This window comes from Odocoileus virginianus, chromosome 33 (genome assembly GCF_023699985.2).
Source record: "Odocoileus virginianus isolate 20LAN1187 ecotype Illinois chromosome 33, Ovbor_1.2, whole genome shotgun sequence".
Taxonomy (NCBI): Eukaryota; Metazoa; Chordata; class Mammalia; order Artiodactyla; family Cervidae; genus Odocoileus; species Odocoileus virginianus.
This window is the reverse complement of record NC_069706.1, coordinates 31,665,669-31,685,877: the sequence shown is the minus strand read 5'-3', so window position 1 is coordinate 31,685,877 and position 20,209 is coordinate 31,665,669. Positions and strand designations below refer to the sequence as shown.

Below are 20,209 nucleotides of genomic sequence, written 5' to 3'. Positions count from 1 at the left end.
ATAGGGCCTGGCGGAGATGGGGCTTCGCATGGCCAGGCCCCATCTCCTCCTCCAGGAATGGGGACGGCCTCTGTGGTTTTCCCAGGAAGCGGCGTGATGCACTGTGTGTCCCTGAGTCTGCCCTTTGCCCTGGCCTGGGCTGCCTTCCTGTGCTGGGCGTGGGGCGGCAAGTGGGTTGGTTATTAAAAAAAAAAAAACAAAACTTGTTTTAAGAATGTGGTTTCTGTTACTTCTTCCCAAATGGCAAAAAGTCATACTCCTCATCTCAGACCACAAAACTGCAGAACAGTAGAGGGGAGAAAGCCATTTGTGGATGCCGCCCATTGGAGATAAAACGTCTAGAATCTCCATCTAGGCTTTTCCATGAGGTCATCTGTCTGTACGAAGCTGGTTTTCAGCCCCCATGGGGCACTAAGGTTGCCTGCCATTTCTCATTCTTGTATGCTGGTGTGTTTATTTACGGAGGTCTGACCTGCTTGGGTGAAACATCTTTGTACATAAATCTTTGTGTTTTGCATAATTTTCTCAGGATACATTGATAGGGAATTCCCTGATGGTCCAGGGGTTAGAATTGTGAGTTTTCACTGTCGAGCCTGGGTTTAATCCCTGGTCAGGGAGACAAGATCCTACAAGCTGTGTGTCCAGGAAAAAAAAAAAAGGTCTAAATTGAGAAAGGGACTGGGTCAAAGGATTATTGTTGTTCAAATTTCTCAATTGTGTCTGACTCTGGGACTCTGTGGACTGCAGCACTCCAGGCTTCCCTGTCCTTCACCGTCTCCCAGAGCTTGCTCAAACTCATGTCCAACGAGTCGGTGATGCCATCCAACCATCTCATCCTTGGTCACCTGCTTCTCCTGCCCTCAGTCTTTCCCAGAATCAGGGTCTTTTCCAATGAGTCGGCTTTTTTAATCAGGTGGCCAGAGTATTGGCGCTTCACCCTCAACATCAGTCCTCCCAATGAATATACAGGGTTGGATCAAAGGGTGGCAACTCGGTTAAAGCTCTGGAGAGTTATCAAGACAACGTTCTTTTTTTTTCTGGGTTTTTTCTTAAGGTGTTTAAGAAATTATTTATGTTTATTTTGGGCTGTGCTGGGTTCTCGTTGCTGCACATGGGCTATTCTCTAGTTGTGGTGTGTGGGCTTCTTACTGTAGTAGCTTCTGCTGTTGCAGACCAAAGGCTTCAAAGCGTGGGCTTCAGTAGTTGCGGCACACGGGCTTAGTTACCCCTTGGCATGTGGACTCTTCCCGGACCAGGGATTGAACCCGTGTCCTCTGCGTTGGCAGGCAGATTCTTAATCCCTGAACCACCAGGGAAGTCCAAGACAACTTTGCTGTGTAACTGGGGATCCCACACCTGTCTTTTTAAAAACTTATTATTAAGGGGAAAAATAAAAGCTATTTATAAATCAGCAGCTCGGTGAATGTTAGAAACTAAGTCACTCAGATAACCACCCAGATCAAGCTCAGAGCATTCCCAGCCCCCTAGGAGCCTCTATCATGCCCCCTTCCATCTTTCGCCCCACCCCACCTCCCTGCCAACATGACCACCATCCTGACCTGTAACGTCGGAGTTCAGCCTTTGTTTGAAACGAACATAAAGGGGCTCTCCTACAGCCCAGTCTTTCTCGCCTGGATTCTTTCATCATATTGGAGAGATTTCAGCCGTGGTGTGGCCTGTTGCTGTGGTTAGTTCATACGTCTGATGTCTTTTTCAACAGACCAGGCACCAGAGAGAACGCAGTGAAGGCAAGCCTGTGGGCAGTGCACTGAAAACAGGATGCCGTCTGAATTATTGACCGTTTTCAAAGACATAAAGTGCGTTTCCGTAAAGGCCTTGCTCTGATGAGTAGGAAGGACTCTGCACCCAGTGTGGCACTTAAGCTCACGGGAGAGCATGCCGTACTCTGGGGCGACCGTGTGCCGAGTGTGCAGGGATCGGGGTACAGTCTGTGCCCTCTGGATCTTGGTTTCCCCAGAGACACATGGAGGTGGTAGGATGAGAGTCCATCCTGCCCTGAATGCTAGGACTCGATACACTTAGAGACACTAAGAGTGCTTTTCTTAAGTGGGTGAAGTTTGCTCCTGTGATCCTGTTTACCAGCTTGCTGCACTTTAAAAAAAAATATTTGTTTGCAATATTAGTTGCATGAGGGATCTTCAATCTTGGTTTGGCTGCACAGGATCTAGTTTCCTGACCGGGGATCAAACCCGGGCCCCCTGCATTGGGAGCATGAAGTCTTAGCCTCTGGACCACCAGGGAAGTCCCGCTTGCTTCACTTTCTACATAAAGTGAACGTGAACGGTCCTTGATCTCTGCCCTCGTTACCCCCAGGCCGGGTGACTTGACGGAAGGATCTTTGCAGGTGGTGCCCATCTGGTCTTTAAAAACATCCACAGACCCGAGTCTCTATAAGGGGCCTTGGTAAGTGGGCAGCTTTCACTTGACTACCCCTGGGGATGGGGTACCCCGGGGACAGCCCTCCCAGCGCGGAAGCGTTTCCTGTATGGAGTCAAAGCTTGTGTTCCTGTACCCTCTACCTGAGTGCTGTCAGCGCACCCGGACCAGTGCGGGGCTTCCGGAGCCAGTCCCGGAACCAAGGCCTGGGGGGACGGTGGGCATCACCAGGCCTGCATCACGGGTCCCCTTGCTAGTGCTCGGTAAATGGTAGCCGCTGCTGTTAATGTTATGACTTTTTTCTTAGTTGAGGAGGTTTTTGTTTTGTGTGTGTGTGTGTTTTATTTTTGACTTCACTGGGTTTTGTTTTTTTTTCCCCACCAGGTCTTAATTGTGGCATGTGAGATCTTTAGTTGTGTCTTGCAAACCTCAGTTGTAGCATGTGGGATCTAGTTCCTTGACCAGGGAGCGAACCTGGGCCCTCTGCATTGGGAGCAAGGTTTGGGGAGATGAAATGACTTACTTCCTACAAGGCAGGGCTTTTCTCTCCTGGAACGGTGCCTGGCACTAGGGCTTTCTAAAAGTTATTGGGGGACTTCCCTGGTGGTCCAGTGGTTGAGAATCCGCAGGGGACGCTGGCTTGATCCCTGGTCAGGGAACTAAGATCCCATGTTCCTTGGGGCAACTAAAGCCATACATCCGAACTAGAGCAGCAGCCCACACGCCGTAACTAGAGAAAGTCCGTGCACCACAATGAAGAGCTTGCGCAGCCAAAGGACAAAAAAGGATTAATGGATGGATTTATTTTCATTGCTTTATATCCCATCTTATTTCAGAAGTGATTTGAAAGACTGATAAAGAAACATGAACTATATAGGAAGATGATAGAAGACAGTAACTTAAGAGTTGTGTCCTAACGCGGAAGCAGAAGTGAATCTGAATTTGATGCACATGCATGCCACGGAAGCCGTTTCCCTTAGCATAGTGACCGGATGTAGGTAATCTGGTACACAGAGACTTGAGAAGTGAGAGGTTTGTTTTTTCCTGTAATCAAGAGGCTGGAGGCGGGTGGCCCAGACCCGGGGCAGCCTTCTGGGACTTCAGGGAGAGCAGTGCCTTCCCTGCCCTGGCTCTTCCATCCTAGGTGGTGGCTTTGGTCATCCTGGTCTCAAGGGAGTTCGGGCCACCGGGCAGCAGGCGGGCGGGTGGGACAGCCCGCGCCTGCTCCGTGGGCAGGAGAGAAGAGCTTCGGGTAGGGGCTGAGTGAGCCGGCTCCACCGGTGGCCCCAGAACCCTGGATTCTTTCTGTTCGTTAATCATCAAATGGGATGGCCACTCTCTTGTCACCAGTTGGAAAGGGAGTGTTGGTCTGTTTTAAAATAGACCAGGAGACAAAAACAAATGGTTGTTTGTTTGTTTTTTTTTGTTTGGCTGTGACTTGTGGGATCTTAGTTCCTTGACTGGGACTCGAACCTGGGGTCCTGGCAGTGAAAGCACCAAGTCCTAACCACTGGACTGCCTGAGAATTCAATGGGTGATTTTTTTTTTTTTTTACAACTGGTAAAGGTTGATTGGGCAATCCCACAGACAGAGGAGCCTGGCAGGCCACAGTCCATGGGGTCAGAAAGAGTCAGGCACGACTTACCGACGAAACAACAAAAAGTAAAGGTTGACTCAACTAGGATGCATTTAGCTGCAAGCAAGAGAAACGTCCGTTGAATGCAGCTTACAAAACACAGACTTTTATCATCCAGCTTGAAGCCTGGAGGCGATGGACCCTGAGTCACGGGGGTCCTGGTTTTTCTACCAGTGAACTCTGTCCTCTGAGTGATGGCTCCACCTCCTGGGTGGCTCCCCGTGTGGTCCTCAGGTGGCTGTCATGGTTAGAGGTGTCACTTTCAGACCATCCAGACATCCTCGCTTCAGTCCCTTTCTAAGAGCAGGGGAAACTTTCCTACATGCTTCATGCCTCAGGGGCCAGAAGTGGGTTCTGTGCTTCTTAAACCAGTCCCAGGAGAGGGATTGGGATCGCCTTGATCTAAGCCTCAGAGCATCACCAAAATTCCCCGCCCTGGGCACCTGCCTTTAGGTGGCAGGACACAGTGGACACTCTCTTAGCAGGGAGGAGGAAAAGGACGAGGGGTCAGAGGTGGGATTGTGATTCAGGTGTCTCAACCAGAAATCTGGGCTGGACGGCCCTGGTGGTCCAGTGGTTAGGAATCTGCCTGCCAATGCAGGGGACACGGGTTCCATGCTCTGGGAAGAATCCCTGCCCTGGGAAGATTCCACATGCCTCAGGGCAACTAAGCCCATGTGCCTCAACTTGAGAGCCCGCGCTCTAGAGCCTGCGAGCCAAAACTTCTGAGGCCCATGCTCTGCAACAAGAAAAGCCACCGCGATGAGAAGCCCATGGACCGCAAGGAAGAGTAGCCCCTGCTCACTGCAACTAGAGAAAGCCCGCGTGCAGCAGCGAAGACCCGGTGCAGCCGTAAATAAGTACAATTAATTAAATTTTAAAAATCCGGGCTGTCTTTCACAGTACAGCAGCCACTGTAAGGCCCCCTGCTCCAGCTGCCCGAGTCGAGCCAGCCTGGGCAGACGGGAGTGGAAGTCAGGGCCACAGCCTCTTTTGTTCTCTGCCAGCCGCAGCGATGGGTGGACAGTGGGGAAGGGGCGAGAACTCAGGGCCCCAGGTAATTCCTTCCCCACTGGGGAGCCCCTGGGACAGGACATGCAGTGGAGGGTAGGGCTGCTGGGCGGGGGCGGGGGAAGGGGGATGCCCCCCCCCACCTCAGAAAGGGAGAAAATACTTTTTGTTTGTTCTCTCAAGCTTCTTTTTCAAGAAACACAGGCATATGGCAGCGGATGGTGCGGGGGCCGTGTTTGGGTGGTGTATCTGCTCTTGCCTTTGCCTTTTGCGTGGTGATAGTATTTTTTTCCCACGGGCTCTAGTGCCCAGCTGGTACATCGGGCAGTGAGACTTAAGTCAGGTGTTCCCCGGCATCCAGAAGAATTTTCAGCTCTTCCCAGCACTGGCTCCTGGCGTTTCCCATAGGGAAGAAATGGGAGAAATTTCCAGCAAACCCAGGTCTGAGCTTTGTAGAGGTCTGAGCTGGGGAATGTGTGTCCAGGAGGTCGAGGATGTGGGCCAGAATTTGTGAGGGGGAATGCGGTGGCTCAGTGGTAAAGAAGCTGCCTACAGTGCAGGGGACGCGGGTTCAGTCCCTGAGTCGGGAAGGTCCCTGGAGAAGGGAATGGCAACCCACTCCAGAATTCTTGCCTGCAGAATCCCATGGACAGAGGAGCCTGGCGGGCTGCAGTCCATGGGGTCGAAAAGAGTCAGTTGCTCAGTCACGTCCAACTCTTTGCCACTTGCTCAGTCACGTCCAACTCTTTGCCACTAACACCCACTTCCCTGATAGCTCAGTTGGTAAAGAATCTGCCTGCAATGCGGGAGACCCTGGTTGGATTCCTGGGTTGGGAAGATCTGCTGGAGAAGGGATAGGCTACCCACCACTCCGGTATTCTGGCCTGGAGAATCCCATAGACTGTATAGTCCATGGGGTTGCAAAGAGTCAGACACGACCGAGTGACTTTCACTTTCATGGTGAGTGAAGGGTCCTGGATTCATTCCGGAGGCTCCTGAAATGGATTACTATAAACTTGGTGCCTTGAAACAACCCGAATTTACTCTCTTGCCGTTCTGGAGAACAGAACCGAGTCAGCACCACTCGGCCAAAACCTGTGCTCCCTTTAGCGGCTCTTGGGGAGTGTCTGTTACTTGCCTCTGGTTTCTGGTGGCCGCATCACTCTGGTCCTCCAGGCCAGCATCTCCCCATCTTTTTCTGCTTTGTCTTCATGTGACCTTCTGCCTGTGTCACACCTCCTTCTGTCTCCGTATCGAGACGCGTGGGGACTTCCTGGTGGTCCAGTGGCTAAGACTCCACGCTGTCAATGCAGGGGGCCTGGGTTCAATTCCTGGTCAGGGAACTAGATCCCACGTGCTTCAACTAAAAAGAGTTTGAGTGCTGCAGCTGTAAGATCTTAGGCCTTCCCTGGTGGCTCAGGCGGTGAGGAATCTGCCTACGATGCAGGAGACCCGGTTCCATCCCTCGGTTGGGAAGATCCCCTGGAGAAGGGAATGGCTACCCACTCCAGTATTCTTACTCCGAGAATCCCATGGACAGAGGAGCCTGGTGGGCTACAGTCAATGGGGTCGCAGAGAGTCGGACATGACTGAGGGACTTTAACTATAAACTTATCTTGCATGCCCAAACTAAAAACAAAAAGATCCTTCGTGCTGCAACTAAGCTCTAGAGCAGCCAAATTAAATTAAAAAATAAATATTTTTTAAATTAATTTTAAAAAATTTATGTGTAATGGCATTTAGGGCCCACCCAGATAATCCAGGATAATCCCTGCATCTCAAGGTCATTAACTTAATCATATCTGCAAAAGTGATTCTTCCATATAAGGTGACATTTCAGGCTTCAGACATGACTGTTTTGGGGACCTACCACAGGTCCTTAAGGGCACATTTGAGCGACCATTCTTACAGAAGGGCTCTCTGGTAATATATACCAATTAGGAAGAAGGAGGGGGTGGAAATTCCCAGCTAACCTCACTTCTCTTCCCAGCTCAGCTCTGCCCCACACTGGAGGTGGCCTTGCCCACCTGCCTGTGGACATTCTAAGTATGTATTCAAGTTCTATTCATTCTCCCAAACAGCTGCACCCTTGGGCTGTACCTGCACCTTCATACTCTGCCCTTGGGTGTATCAATTACCTGTCACTGTGTAACAAATAGCCCCAAACTTAGCAATATCAAACAACAGTCATTTCTCATTTTAGTTTTGTGCAACTTGGGGTTTGGCTAGACTCAGCAAGATGGCTCTTGCTTGAGGTTTCTCCTGCAATTATGGTCAAAAGATAGTTGGGGGGACTTCCCTGGTGGTCCAGTGCTAAGACTGTGTTTCCAGTGCAGGGGGCCCAGGTTCAGTTGGTGGTCAGAGCACTAAATCCCACATGCCCCCATTGAGAGTTTGCATGCCACAACTAAAAAGGTCCTGCGTGCTGCAGTTAAAACCTGGCACAGCCAGATAAATGAACAAACCAACCAATCCCGAACACTTCCCCTGACTCATAGAATGAGAGTTGTATATCTCCAAGCCAAGCTTCTTGCCTATGCCTCCACAGAAATGACAATACCATCTATCCACTCGTGTTCTCAGAGAACTCCTATTCACCCTTCAAAACCCTTCCAGCAGTCATCAACTCAGGGAAACCTTGTTTGGAAACCCTGACTCCCCTCAGGCTAAACAAACAGAAATTATTTAAATGAAAGACAGTCATTTTCCCCCCGTGTCCAACCGTGTTGTCTGGGCCAGCAGGGCAGTGTTTCTAGGAGCTGTGCAGTAAATGAATTGGGGTGAAGGGAGGGCCAGGAAGCATCTCCCCTGGGGCCTCCCCACAGGTAGCCAGGCCTCCAGCTTCTGGCACGCCGCTGCAGGCTGCCCCTGACCTCCCAAGAGCACACTGCCTGGGGCCTGCATCCCAGCTGATGGCCAGGTGGCGGTATGCTCTCTGTCCTTTCCCAGTGTAGCCCTTGGCGTTCAGCAACTGTGTGTGGAAGGGAAGGAGGGGTGCCCACCACACGTGCCCCTGTTATGGCAGGACCCAGACGTGTAGGCACTTGGGAGGCTGCTGCACGCCCAGCTGTGGGTGGCTCATCACTCACCCCACCCACCCCGGGCAGGCTGCCTGCAGGAGGGCTGGTGGCCTTTGTATCTTGGGATCTGGCCTCTTGGTCTCACTCTGGCTGGGGGCTGCTCTTGTTCTGAGTGTGTTATATACACACTGTCTCTTGCTCTCTTTTTTCTTAATTTATCCCCATTCGAACACAGATGCTCACTCACACCTCCATCCCTTTAAGGACACACTCTTCAACCTCTGGGGTGACTTTGAAGGTCTGGGGATTCCCAGTTGGGCCACTGGCCAGGGAAGCCATCCGCCAAAGTGGCCCTGGGTTCTGGGGACAAGTTCGCTTTCTGCAAGCCCAGGGAGGAGAAACAGACCATCCTCCCAGGAGTCTTTTCACCTGCGCCTGCACTAGGGTCTCACAGATAAGGAAGCAGGGTGCCGGGTGGGCCCTCTCTCTGCCAGCCAGCCAAGCCCACCGACCTTTCACTGCTCCAGCGGGGAAGTGAGTTGAAGGCTGAGTCGTGGGGTGGAAGGAACCAGGCTTAGCTGGCGGCATCTGGGCTCAGGCCCTGGCTTTGCTGCATCCTGGCTTTGGGACGCTCAAGCCTTGAAATCCTGTGTGGGATGAGGATGGTTGTACTGCTATATTTAAAGTGGATCGCCAACAAGGACCGACTGTAGCGCACAGGGAACTCGGCTCGGTGTTCTGTGGCAGCCTAGATGGGAGGTGGGTTTGGGGGAGAACGTGTGCATGCATGCTTAGTTGCTCAGTCATGTCTGACTCTGCAACCCCGTGGACTGTAGCCCGCCAGGCTCTTCTGTCCATGGAATTGTCCAGACAAGAATACTGGAGTGGGTAGCCGTTCCCTTTTCCAGGGGATCTTCCTGACCCAAGGATCGAACACAGGTCTCCTGCACAGCAGGCGGAGTCTGTACCCTCTGAGTCACCAGGGAAGGCCCTTTGGGGGAGAATGGATCCATGTGTGTGTATGGCTGAGTCCCTTCGCTGTCCACCTGAAACTATCACAACATTATTAATCGGCTCTTCCCCAATATGGGCTTCCCAGGTGATGCTAGTGGTAAAGAACCCGCCAGCCAATGCAGGAGACGTAAGAGATAGAGGTTTAATCCCTGGATCGGCAAGATCCTCTGGAGTGGGGAGTGGCTGCCCAGTCCAGTATTCTTGCCTGGAGAATCCCCACGGACAGAGGAGCCAGGCGGGCTTCAGTCCATAGGGTCACAAAGAGCCAGACACGACTGAAGTGACTTAGCACATACCCCAATACAAACTAAAAAGTTCCAAAAAAGATGAAGATAGTATAAGGACAGGGAAAAAAAGAAAAGAAAAAAAAAAATGAGGATGGTTGTGAGAGTTAAGTGCTTTGGGGTCTAACCCAGTCCTGGGACCAGAGGAGCAGCCCTGTGGCTCTCCCCCTCCCCCGCGGGCACTCCCTGCTCTGACTCTGGCACCCTCTGTGTGTGCCCTGCCCGTGCCCCAAGTCCCTCATGGCATGGAGGACTTGGCACCCGGGCTCCTGCAGCCAAGTTCACAAGCCCTGGCCTGGTTCCCGCCTGCCTGCCTCCAGCCGGGAGCAGGCCCAGCCCACCGGTCTCATCAGCCAGCCACCCAACTGGTCTGTCCCTGCTCTTGGGGTTCCTCTCAGTTAGGGGTCCTGCCCCGGCGAGGAGCAGAAAGAGAACAGAGCATGTGTGTCAGATGTCCTGAATCTCGTCCTGACTTCGCCACTTACTTAGCAAAAATGTCATCCCTCTGGGGCTTGGTTTTCTTCCACCTTTAAGATGGGCCCAGGGGACTTCCCTAGTGGCCCAGTAGCTAAGACTCCATGCTTCTAATACAGGGGGCCCGGGTTCAATCCCCAGTCAGGGAACTAGATGCCACAACTAAAGGTCCCGCCATGCCGAAAGTAAGACCCGGCACAGCCAAATAAATAAATACTAAAGGGCTTCCCTGGTGGCTCAGTGGGAAAGAATCTGCCTGCCAATGCTGGAGACACTGGTTCGATCCCTGGTCCAGGAAGATCCCACATGCCTCGGAGCAACTGAGCCCAGTGTGCCGCAACTAGTGAGCCTGTGCTCTAAACCCCGGGAACCCCTCCTAAGGCGCCCACAGGCTGCAGCTCCCGAAGCCCGTGCACCCCAGAGCCCGTGCTCCGCACCAGGAGAAGCCACTGACGTCAAAAGCCCAGGCACCACAGTCAGCCCGTAACCCCTGCTCGCTGCAACCACGAAAAGGCCGACACAGCAGTGAAGACCCAGCACAGCCAAAAATAAATAAATGTTTTTAAAATGGCTAATTTAAGGAAGAATGGGCCCTGTTACAGTCCAGGGATGGAGGTCATAGCTGTCAGCGTGCTGGTAAACGGGCACTCCCAGGGGAGGTGGACAGGGAGAGGAGGAGGGAGCTGGAGGGGGAAGCAGGGCGAAGAGGGTTCAGTTCAGTTCAGTCGCTCAGTCGTGTCCGACTCTTTGCGACCCCATGAACCGCAGCACACCAGGCCTCCCTGTCTATCACCAGCTCCCGGGGGTTTACCCAAACTCAGGTCCATTGAATCAGTGATGCCATCCAACCATCTCATCCTCTGTCGTCCCCTTCTCCTCTTGCCCTCAATCTTTCCCAGCATCAGGGTCTTTTCAAATGAGTCAGCTCTTTGCATCAGGTGGCCAAAGTATTGGGGTATTGAACCCCTGGAGGAAGGTCCAATTCCCACCAGAGTGAGGTCTTCCCAAGTACCCAGGCCATGCACGGCAGTAAGGACAAGTTCAAGGACAGTCCCCCCGCCCCCAGCCTTCCAGCTGGCCCCGAGCGAGCGCTCAGTGTGGGGTGTTTAGGACTGGAAACCCTTGCTGAAGTGCTGTCTCCTTGCCCTCATTCTAGCCCCAGGGCAGGAGGAAGTGGTCCTTCTGGGCCCGGTCCCGTGGGGGCCTCCCTCCCAGGGGCAAGTCTGCTTTGAATCAGGGCGGCCATGACTCAGCCGTGGACACAGCACTCAGCTCAGCTTTGGCTCCGACCCCGGGCAGGCCTCCAGCTGTCGGCGGCCAGCAAAGCTGCCACTGTCTGGGCCAGGAATCCCGGGCAAGTGTGGGAGGCGGGTGGCGGGCAGGAAAAGCTGAGATGCTTGGAAACTTCCCCGGAGATTATCCAGGCCTGGTACCCAACTGCGTGTCAGAATCCCCGGGGCACTGAAATGTACAGTGTCCTGAGTTCAAGGCAGACCTCGGGGCTTCTGGGGGTCGGGGCCTAGGAAGGTGGACTGGCAGGTGTGGGTGGCAGCCGGGCTACCTGCCCTCCTCACTCACCGGTGGGCAGAGCAAGGCTGGGAAGCCGGGTGCCGGGGGAGGTGTCACAGAGCAGTGTCCCTGCAGACCAGGGACCCAGGGACCACTCCGCCTTTTGTTGTCGTTTAGATGCTCAGTCCTGTCTGACTCTTGGCCTCCCCATGGACTGTAGCCCGCCAGGCTCCTCTCTCCATGGCATTTTCCAGGCAAGAATACTGGAGTGGGTTGCCATGTCCTCCCTTTCCCCACCCAGGGATTGAACCCGAGTCTCCTGCATTGGCAAGTGGATTCTTTACTGCTGAGCCACCGGGGAAGCCCGATCTGCTTTTTGGGGCTTCATGAAAGCCCCAAAGGTTGTCCTGTCTGCTACCCATGTGACCTTCAAGCACATCAGGAGAGTGGCTTCCTCCCCATTTCTGTGATCTCCTGGTGAAGCAGGGAGAGTGGCTTCCTCCCCATTTCTGTGATCTCCTGGTGAAGCAGCACCCCCCCAGGAGACCTCCCTTCTGTCCCCCTCCCCTGAGGTGCTCCCAAGACCATCTCTCATCTCTAGATGAAATTGGGTGTTTTGGACCCAAGGCAGGACCTGTTGTCTGTGGCTTTGTCTCCCTTTTTTAGTGTCTGTCCTTGTTCTCGGTGGCCGAGGGGTGTCTGGACTCCTCGTCCTCCTGATACCTGTGTCCTGGGAGAGACCCCTTTGCCTGGGCCTAAGGGGATTCTGTACTAAAGCCGGGACAGCCCCAGGCAAACCTGGGCGAGTTGGTCAGTCTGGCTGAGCATCAGCTGTCGATTCCATCAGCTGACCTTCCTGCTTCCTGCATCCTGGCGGGTGTGAGCAGTACGGTCTTCACGGCGCATGTCAAGGGGAAAGGACCAGGTTTGGGGTCAGAGAGACAGATGAACAGACCTCATCCTCACTACCCACTGACTGGGGCTTCCTTAGGCGAGTCTCTGTGATGGAAGGATGATGTAGAAAGGAAGGATGCTCACATGTGCAGATGCGCCACCCTGGACGTTCTGACAAGCGTCGAGGTGGTGCTGATGCTGCCAGTCCTGGGACCACACTTGCAGGAGCACCTGTACAGGACACCTGTCGGATCCCTCACTTTCAGTTTCTGGACGGTTCCTCCTCCGTGATCCAAATACATTCAAAGTTGCAATCCCGCAGATTACCTGTTGGGAGCCTGGCAAGCCCGTCGTTGCCAGACAATAGCTTTTGAACATCCTGGCTCCCAGCCAAAGTGGCTGACCATCACATTTTTTATTATCCCATGTGGTTTGCTGGATTTTAGTTCCCCAGCTGGGGATCGAACTCCTACAGTGGGAGCTCGGAGTCCTAACACCTGGACCACCAGGGAAGTCCCTAGCTCCCTGAATATTCATTGAGTGTCCTTGAAAACTCAAGCAGGCATTCGAGGCAGTGAAAATACAGTAAAGCGGACACCCTCTGGTCTCCTAGAGCCGAGTTCCAGTTGGGGAAATCTGGCAGGAAGCACGTGAGCAGGTCGCTTCAGATACTATGAAGGAAATGAATGAAGAGATGGGGGTGGGCTGCCACGTGGCTGCCAGGTCAGGGAGCTAATGGAGCGAAGGGGGCAATGGGAGAATATAGGGACCTGCCAGAACCTTCTCTTCCGGAGGAGCCGAGTCCAAGGCCCCAGAGGGGAGCACAGGGTGTGTTTGGGGAACAGAAAGAGGGCAGCGCTGGAGCCCAGTACAGTGGGGTTGGAGCGGGGAGGAAAGGGGCAGACAGGCCTGGGTCACATGGGCCTACAGCTCGGGGAGGCGACCTTCTGCCTGTGGTGGGAACCCCCTGGAAGCTTCTTAGCGGAAAAGCCACGTGAGATGATGTGGCTGCTGTTTGCAAGGGGACCGTGGGGGCAGGAGGAGGTCAGGGAGATCCGTGAGAGGCCATTGGCATGGAGTGGGTGAGCGAGGAGGGTGGCCTGGACAGGGAGGCGGCGAGAAGTGGGTAGACCTGGATGCATTCCGGGGCTGAGCTCGCGGGACTCCCGTCCGGATCGTTTCAGGGGTGAGAGGGGAGGGACTCAGGGATGAGGTCCCTCAGTGTCCGCCTGCCTCTGAGCCGATGGCGGGAGAGGAGAGGATCTGAGTGGGGAATGCGGGCCGTGTTGTGTTTGGATTGCTTGTTGGGCACTGAACAGTTGATGCGGAGGAGGCAGCAATCTCAGGAGAGGAGGGAGAGGTGGAGAAGCACCAGCGAATAGATGATGTGTAAGCTGAAAGAAAGTGAAAGTTGCTCAGTCCTGTCCCATTCTTCGCAACCCCATGGACTGCACAGTCCATGGAATTCTCTAGGCCAGAATACTGGAGTGGGTAGCCTATCCCTTCTCCAAGGGGTCTTCCTGACCCAGGGATCGAACCTAGGTCTCCTGCATTGCAGGCGGATTCTTAACCAATTGAACCACAAAGGAATGGGCTTTCCTGGCAGCTCAGTTGGTAAAGAATCCGCCTGCAGTGCAGGAGACCCCGGTTCGATTCCTGGGTTGGGAAGATCCCCTGGAGAAGGGGTAGGCTACCCACTCTAGTATTCTTGGGCTTCCATTGTGGCAAAGCTGGTAAAGAATCCGCCTGCAATGCGGGAGACCTGGGTTTGATCCCTGGGTCGGGAAGATCCCCAAGGAGAAGGGAATGGCTACCCACTCCAGTATTCTGGTCTGGAGAATTTCATGGACTGTGTAGTCTATGGGGGTCACAAAGAGTTTGACAGGACTGAGCGACTTTCCCTTTCAAGCCGAGATTGCCTCCCGGCGAGGGAGGCAGTTGAACAGGGTGGGGGGAGAGGGCCTCGGACCCTCAGCCGGCAGCACCAGGAGGGTGGGGAAGCCAGCTGTGTGGCCCTGGTACCCTTGGGAGAAATGTTTGTGGTGGGATGCTCACGGCCCCCGCAGACCTTGTCCCCCAGGAAACCTGGGCGTGCGTGGAAGGCCCTTGTCACTCAAGGCTTCCTTGCTTCTTGTGCCCCAGGTTGGGAGCCGGTCACCCGTGATGTCACTTCTGATGGCCTCTCCCGGGTGACACAGAGCAGCCCTTAGCTGCTGCAGCCTCACCCTGTCCCCGTCCTCGCTGGCGTGTGACCTGTGTCGTGGCTCAGGCGGTGGCCTCCCGTCCATTCCCCCCAGGCACTGTCTCCTGTACTTTCTGAGTCACTTGCCTCCTGCTCAGCTAGCATACTCCATGTTCTCTGTTCTGTGCAGTCTGTTGGTCTTATTGGATGCTTTCTTCTCCCTCATTTTCAGATTAGAAGCAGCCCCACCTGATACATTTCTCACCTTACACCTTAATTGGGCTTCCCTGGTGTCTTAGACGGTAAAGCATCTTGCCTGCAATGCGGGAGACCTGGATTTGATCCCTGGGTCGGGAAGATCCCCTGGAGAAGGGAATGTCAACCCACTCCAGTATTCTTGCCTGGAGAATCCCATGGACAGAGGAGCCTGCTGCTGCTGCTGCTGCTGCTGCTAAGTCACTTCAGTCGTGTCCGACTCTGTGCGACCCCATAGATGGCAGCCCACCAGGCTCCCCCGTCTCCTGGGATTCTCCAGGCAAGAACACTGGAGTGGGTTGCCTTTTCCTTCTCCAATGCAGGAAAGTGAAAAGTGAGAGTAAAGTCGCTCAGTCGTGTCCGACTCTTCCCGACCCCATGGACAACAGCCTACCAGGCTCCTCCATCTATGAGATTTTCCAGGCAAGAGTAATGGAGTGGGGTGCCATCGCCTTCTCCAGAGAGGAGCCTAGCAGGCTACAATCCATGGGGTCGCAAAGAGTGGAACACAGCTGAGCACTTTCACTTTTTCCACCTTGCACAAGAGAAAACAGGGGGTTTAGGTGGTTGACCCCCTGGGGTTCTGGCAGCCCCAGGCCTAGGTCTCACCACATATGTGTGACTCCTGGCTCATAGCTCCCAGCTGGTTCCAGCACTCTGGGCCCCTCTTCCACTGGCAGCAGCTCAAGCCACAGGAACCTGCCCCTCTCAGGGGTCCAGGAGGGTCTTCTCTGTCCTGGGAGCACGATGGACAAGGAATCCGGGGACGGCCCACAACCCAGCACCCTCCGCACCGCCCCCCCTTCCCTGAGCCCCTGGCTCCTTCCTAAACGGATTAGGACCTGTGCCGGAAGGAGCCGGCAGCCGTCTGGGGCGACCCGGAGGCCAGGGCTGGAGTTCTGTCTGGTGCCTCCTGCTCTGCCCTGATTCAATTTGCGCCCCAGCAGCTGGGAGGCTGGCAGCCTGAGGCCTTTCTGGAAGTGGCTCAAGGGACTGGGGAGGGCAGGGGGGTGCCTGAGGGGAGGGGGCAAGGCTCCATGCACCCCAGTCAGGCCAGCTTCTCAGCTGCTCTCGCGACAGCCCCGCGATTAGGCTTCGTGTCACAGAAAGCCTCTGGTTGGTGCTTGGTCCATCAGCATGTCCTATCCGGGGCCTGGCATTACCCTCAGCATCCCTTCATGCTGCTGGTTTCAAGCTTTCTTTATTAAAAGTAAGGCAAGAACTTGCCTGGCTGCGCAGTGGTTAAGATGCCTCGCATATACTGCAAGGGTCATGAGTTTGATCCCTGCTTGGGGAACTAAGGTCCTCCATGCCATGTGGCCCAAAAAAAAAGATGGTTGATAGTGTATTTCAGGTGTTCTGTACCTTTACTGTCTGCTTGTTATCAAAGTTACTAAGAGTGGGATATTAAAACACTTGACGGTAATTGTGGATTTTTTTTTTTTTTTAGGTAAGACAACCTAGGAGAATAAATACATTTTATAAACATTTAGAAGTGAATCCATACTCACTTGGGGCAACTGCTGACCTGGCCAGTTATTAAAATTAATATTTACCTACAACTAAGTAGCCAGCTTGGGCCAGACAGCGTCCAGAGCCAAGCTCTTGTTGTTCCGTCACTAAGTGTGTCAGTCGTGTCTGACTCTTTGTGACCCCCATGGACTGCAGCATGCCAGGCTTCCCTGTTCTTCACTTTCTCCCAGAGTTTGCGCAAACTCATGTTGATTGAGTCGGTGATGCCACCCAGCCATCTCATCCTCTGTCACCTCTTTCTCCTCCTGCCTTCAGTCTTTCCCAGCACCAGGATCTTTTCCATTGAGTCAGCTCTTCACATCAGGTGGCCAAAGTATTGGAGCTTCAGCTTTAGCTTCAGTCCTTCCAATGTATATTCAGGACTAATTTCCTTTAGGATTGACTGGTTTGATCTCCTTGCAGTCCAAGGGACTCTTCAAGAGTCTTCTCCAGCACCACAGTGTGAAAGCATCCATTCTTCAGCGCTCAGCCTTCTTTATGGTCCAACTCTTACATCCATATGTGACTACTGGAAAAACCATAGTTTTGACTGTATGGACCTTTATCAGCAAAGTGATGTCTCTGCTTTTTAATACAGTGTCCAGGTTTGTCATAGCTTTTCTTCCAAGGAGCAAACGTCTTTTAATTTCGCGAGAAACGCTCTAGCGCATCCCTGATTCCTTTGCATGTTTCCGTCACTGAAGTTGGACATGTCTCACCATGTCGTGTGTGGCAGGCTCTGACATTTGCTGTTCTGTGGCATTGATTTCACGAGCCACTAAAAGGCCACAGTCTATGGTTCGGACAACACGGAGCTGGTCCCTTGGGGTGCAGCAGGAATTGGCCAACCAGTCCCTGCCCTCATAGAGCTTATGGTCCGGGAGGGGGGGCAGCTCTTGTGGCAGAAGACACTCTGGCCTTTGCACCAAGGCAGCAGGCCCAGCTGTCACCTGCTGGGGCTCTCCAACCCCCAGCCCCGGTTTTATGCACCGACGCCTTCCCTGCCAGGAAGCCAAGAGGGCAGGACTCACAGACTCCCTCTGATGCTTGCAGTTCTGTTCCCTGCTCCCTCACCAGAACTGGCCACCTGGGGCCTCCACACAGAGGCCTACAGGGTCTCAGCCTGGGGAAGGGGACCGAGGGTCCCTGTCTCTGCTCTCTGCCCTCTCCTTTGCTTGGACTGGCGAGGGGGCAGGTGGCCAATAGGAAGATGCTGGCACTGGGGCATCCTGGAGGAGGGGCCCCCAGACCTGGTTCCTGGGGTCAGGAAAGGGAGGGGCAGGATGGATGGCGGGGGGTTGGGGCCAAGGGAGGCTGACCTTTGTTATCTAGTGGGGCTCCCTCCTGGCTGGGTGATGTAGGGCCAGCAGGCCTGTCTCTGCCAGGCGCAGCCCCGATACGGGGCCCTGATCTGAAGGCGCCCCAGCTCTGTCCTCCCAGAGTCTCATGACAAGGGGCAAAGTCCTGTCTTCGGGAAACCTCGTCTGGGATGAAGGGGCCTCTTCCCTGCTGTATCTCTCTGCAGTTCTGAGATTCAGTTGTGACAGTCTACAAGAGGTAGACTGAAGCTCCACGGCCTTGGGGCAGCAGCAGCCTTGCCCCTGGGAACTGTGATGGGGTCGCTCAGGGACAGAGGGGAGCCCAGTGATACCTGGCCCATCCTGGGAAGGAAGGGGTAGGAGAGGGGGCAATCCAGGGAGCCTTCCCAGCAGAGGTGACAATTGAAAGCTAAGGGGGCAGGGATTTCCCTGACAGTCCGGTGGTTAAAACTCCGCCTTCCAATTCAGGGGACAGGGGTTCAATCCCTGGTCGGAGATCTAAGACACCCCCCACCTCCGCCATGCTGTGCAGTGTGGCCAGATACTAAAAAAAAAATGTTTACTTTTAAAGCTAAGGAAGCAGTCAGTAAATGCCAAAGGGGCCAGGGAGGGTATTCAGAGAAGAACCAGTGACAGCTGAGGACCCATAAAGGATGGTCATGTGTCTGGAGGATGGTGACATTTAGAGGATTCAGAGCATGGGGGTGTAAGGGGGAGCTGAGGCAAGGGACAAGTCTGGAACCTTGAATACCAAGCTGAGGAATCGAGAGCTAACGTGGGCAGTAGGGAGCTATGGAGGGTGTGTGAGCAAGGGAGGGCCATGCCAGAACAGCTGGCATTTAGGGTCTGCCAAGGAGACTGCTCGTGACACTGGGCTTGGCTCTGGGGTGCAGACCTGGGGAGACATGCCCTCAGTTACTCCGCCGTCCGTTTCTCACACCTGTAATGCGCCATGCAGGCTGCGGTGGGTCCAAGCCTGACAGAGCTCAGAGTCCTTCGTGCATGGAAGACCCTTAGGGAAGAGAAGACCAGTCCTTGACTTGTCCCACCTGGCAGGTGGAGGTGGTCTCAGGGGCTCGGCGGGTTATGGGGGGACAAACGCTACGTGTGCCCCGCCCACCCACCTCCACCTGCTCCCCGCCTCCCTCCATCCAGGCGACCATGGCCTTGCTGGGAAAGCGCTGTGACATCCCCGCCAACGGCTGCGGGCCTGACCGCTGGACCTCCGCCTTCGCCCGCAAAGACGAGATCATCACCAGCCTCGTGTCTGCCTTAGATTCCATGGTGAGTGCCCCGGAGGGCAGTGGGACCGTCGGCCTTCGTAACTCTGCTACTCACAGGAGCCCCACCGCTCTAGGCCTCCATGTTCCCCACCTGCCCCAAGGCCTCTGCCCTCACCAGCAGGCGGGAGACTTAAGTGAGATCAAGCCTTGAAAGCTCAGCCCTCATCCCCTCACCCCTTGTCTTCATTTCGTCACCTCTCGAAGTTCAAGTCCCATCCCTGGGATGGTCACAAGTCTCCCTCCCTGGGACTTCCCTGGTGGTCCAGTGGATAAGACTCTATGCTCCCAATGCAGGGGGCCCAGGTTCGATCCCTGGTCAGGAACTCAAGATCCCACATGCTACAGCTAAGATCACAGATCCCTTGTGCCATAGCTAGGACCCAAAGCAGCCAAATAAATGTTTATGAATAACCAGATGAAATATTTCAGTGACTCCGTTACACTAAGCATCGTTTCTGGAGCTTGGCGGGGGGCGGGGGGGCCACATGTGGCTAGTGGTCATGTTATCAGACAGTGTAGAAATAGAACATCTCCGTCACTGCAGAAATTCTAGGGGACCATCTCCGATGGCTCAGCGGCAAAGAATCTGCCTGCGATGCGGGAGACCTTTGTTTGAAAGATCCCCTGGAGAAGGGAATGGCAACCTGCTCCAGTATTCTTGCCTGGAGAATCACATGGACAGAGGAGCCTGGCGGGCTACAGTCCATGGGGCCGCAAAGAGTCGGACACAACTGAGTTAAGCTGGCAGTGCTGCTGTGGAGGGTGTTTGAGGGGCTCCTTGGAGGAACCGACGGCCCTCTGTCCTTGTGCCGTGGACAGGACAGGCTCCCCCGCCGCCCTGCAGCGAGGCCTGTACAGATGTCCTGAGGGACCGTCCTGGGTGACGGTGGCACTTGATTGACAGTGCCTTAACTCTGCTGGTACCCTCCCGGCCTTGGGCGGGGTCCTCAGGCAGTCTGCAGTGGAGGTGGGGGGAGAGGGCAAAGCGCTGTCTGCTCACCACCTCCCCCCATCCAGTCTCTGACCCTTTTCCAGAGGCTTCCTCGTGACCCTCATTCTCTGTGCCTCTGGGCGAATCCGCTCCCTGCTGTGACCTCAGCTTCTTCGGCTGTGAAGTGACCACATAGCAGAGGCTCACCTCCAGCCCTGGTGGCCTCCCCTTGGAGACAGCTGAATCTGTTTGTTTATTTGTTTTACCATGTTGCCTCGGGGAAAAGGAGCGCAGGGTTTGGTTTTAATCTTAGAGAGAGGAAATCAACACCATTCCTGCCCCAGGGGACAGTCTTGCTGGCCTGATGTCCCCAGCTTCCTTAGGGCGATTCCCGGCCAGAGCTGCCACTCAAGGCATGATCATGGCCCAGAGAGGGTGTAGAACCTGGCCTAGATCACGTAGCAGCAGAATTGTGATTAGAAGCCAGA

The 20,209-nt window shown here is 54.4% G+C and overlaps 1 protein-coding gene across 4 annotated transcripts in view; it reads left to right on the top strand.

Annotated features, from left to right (window-relative positions):
• The window catches only part of GTF2IRD1 (GTF2I repeat domain containing 1), a 118,464-nt gene that overhangs the window by 21,166 nt on the left and 77,089 nt on the right, over positions 1-20,209 (top strand). For all 4 annotated transcript variants that reach the window (XM_070460205.1, XM_070460206.1, XM_070460204.1 and 1 more), the window contains exon 2: positions 18,663-18,791. In XM_070460205.1, coding sequence (XP_070316306.1) covers positions 18,669-18,791 — 123 coding nt within the window. In that variant the 5' untranslated portion in view covers positions 18,663-18,668. The remainder of the gene's footprint in view (positions 1-18,662; positions 18,792-20,209) is intronic.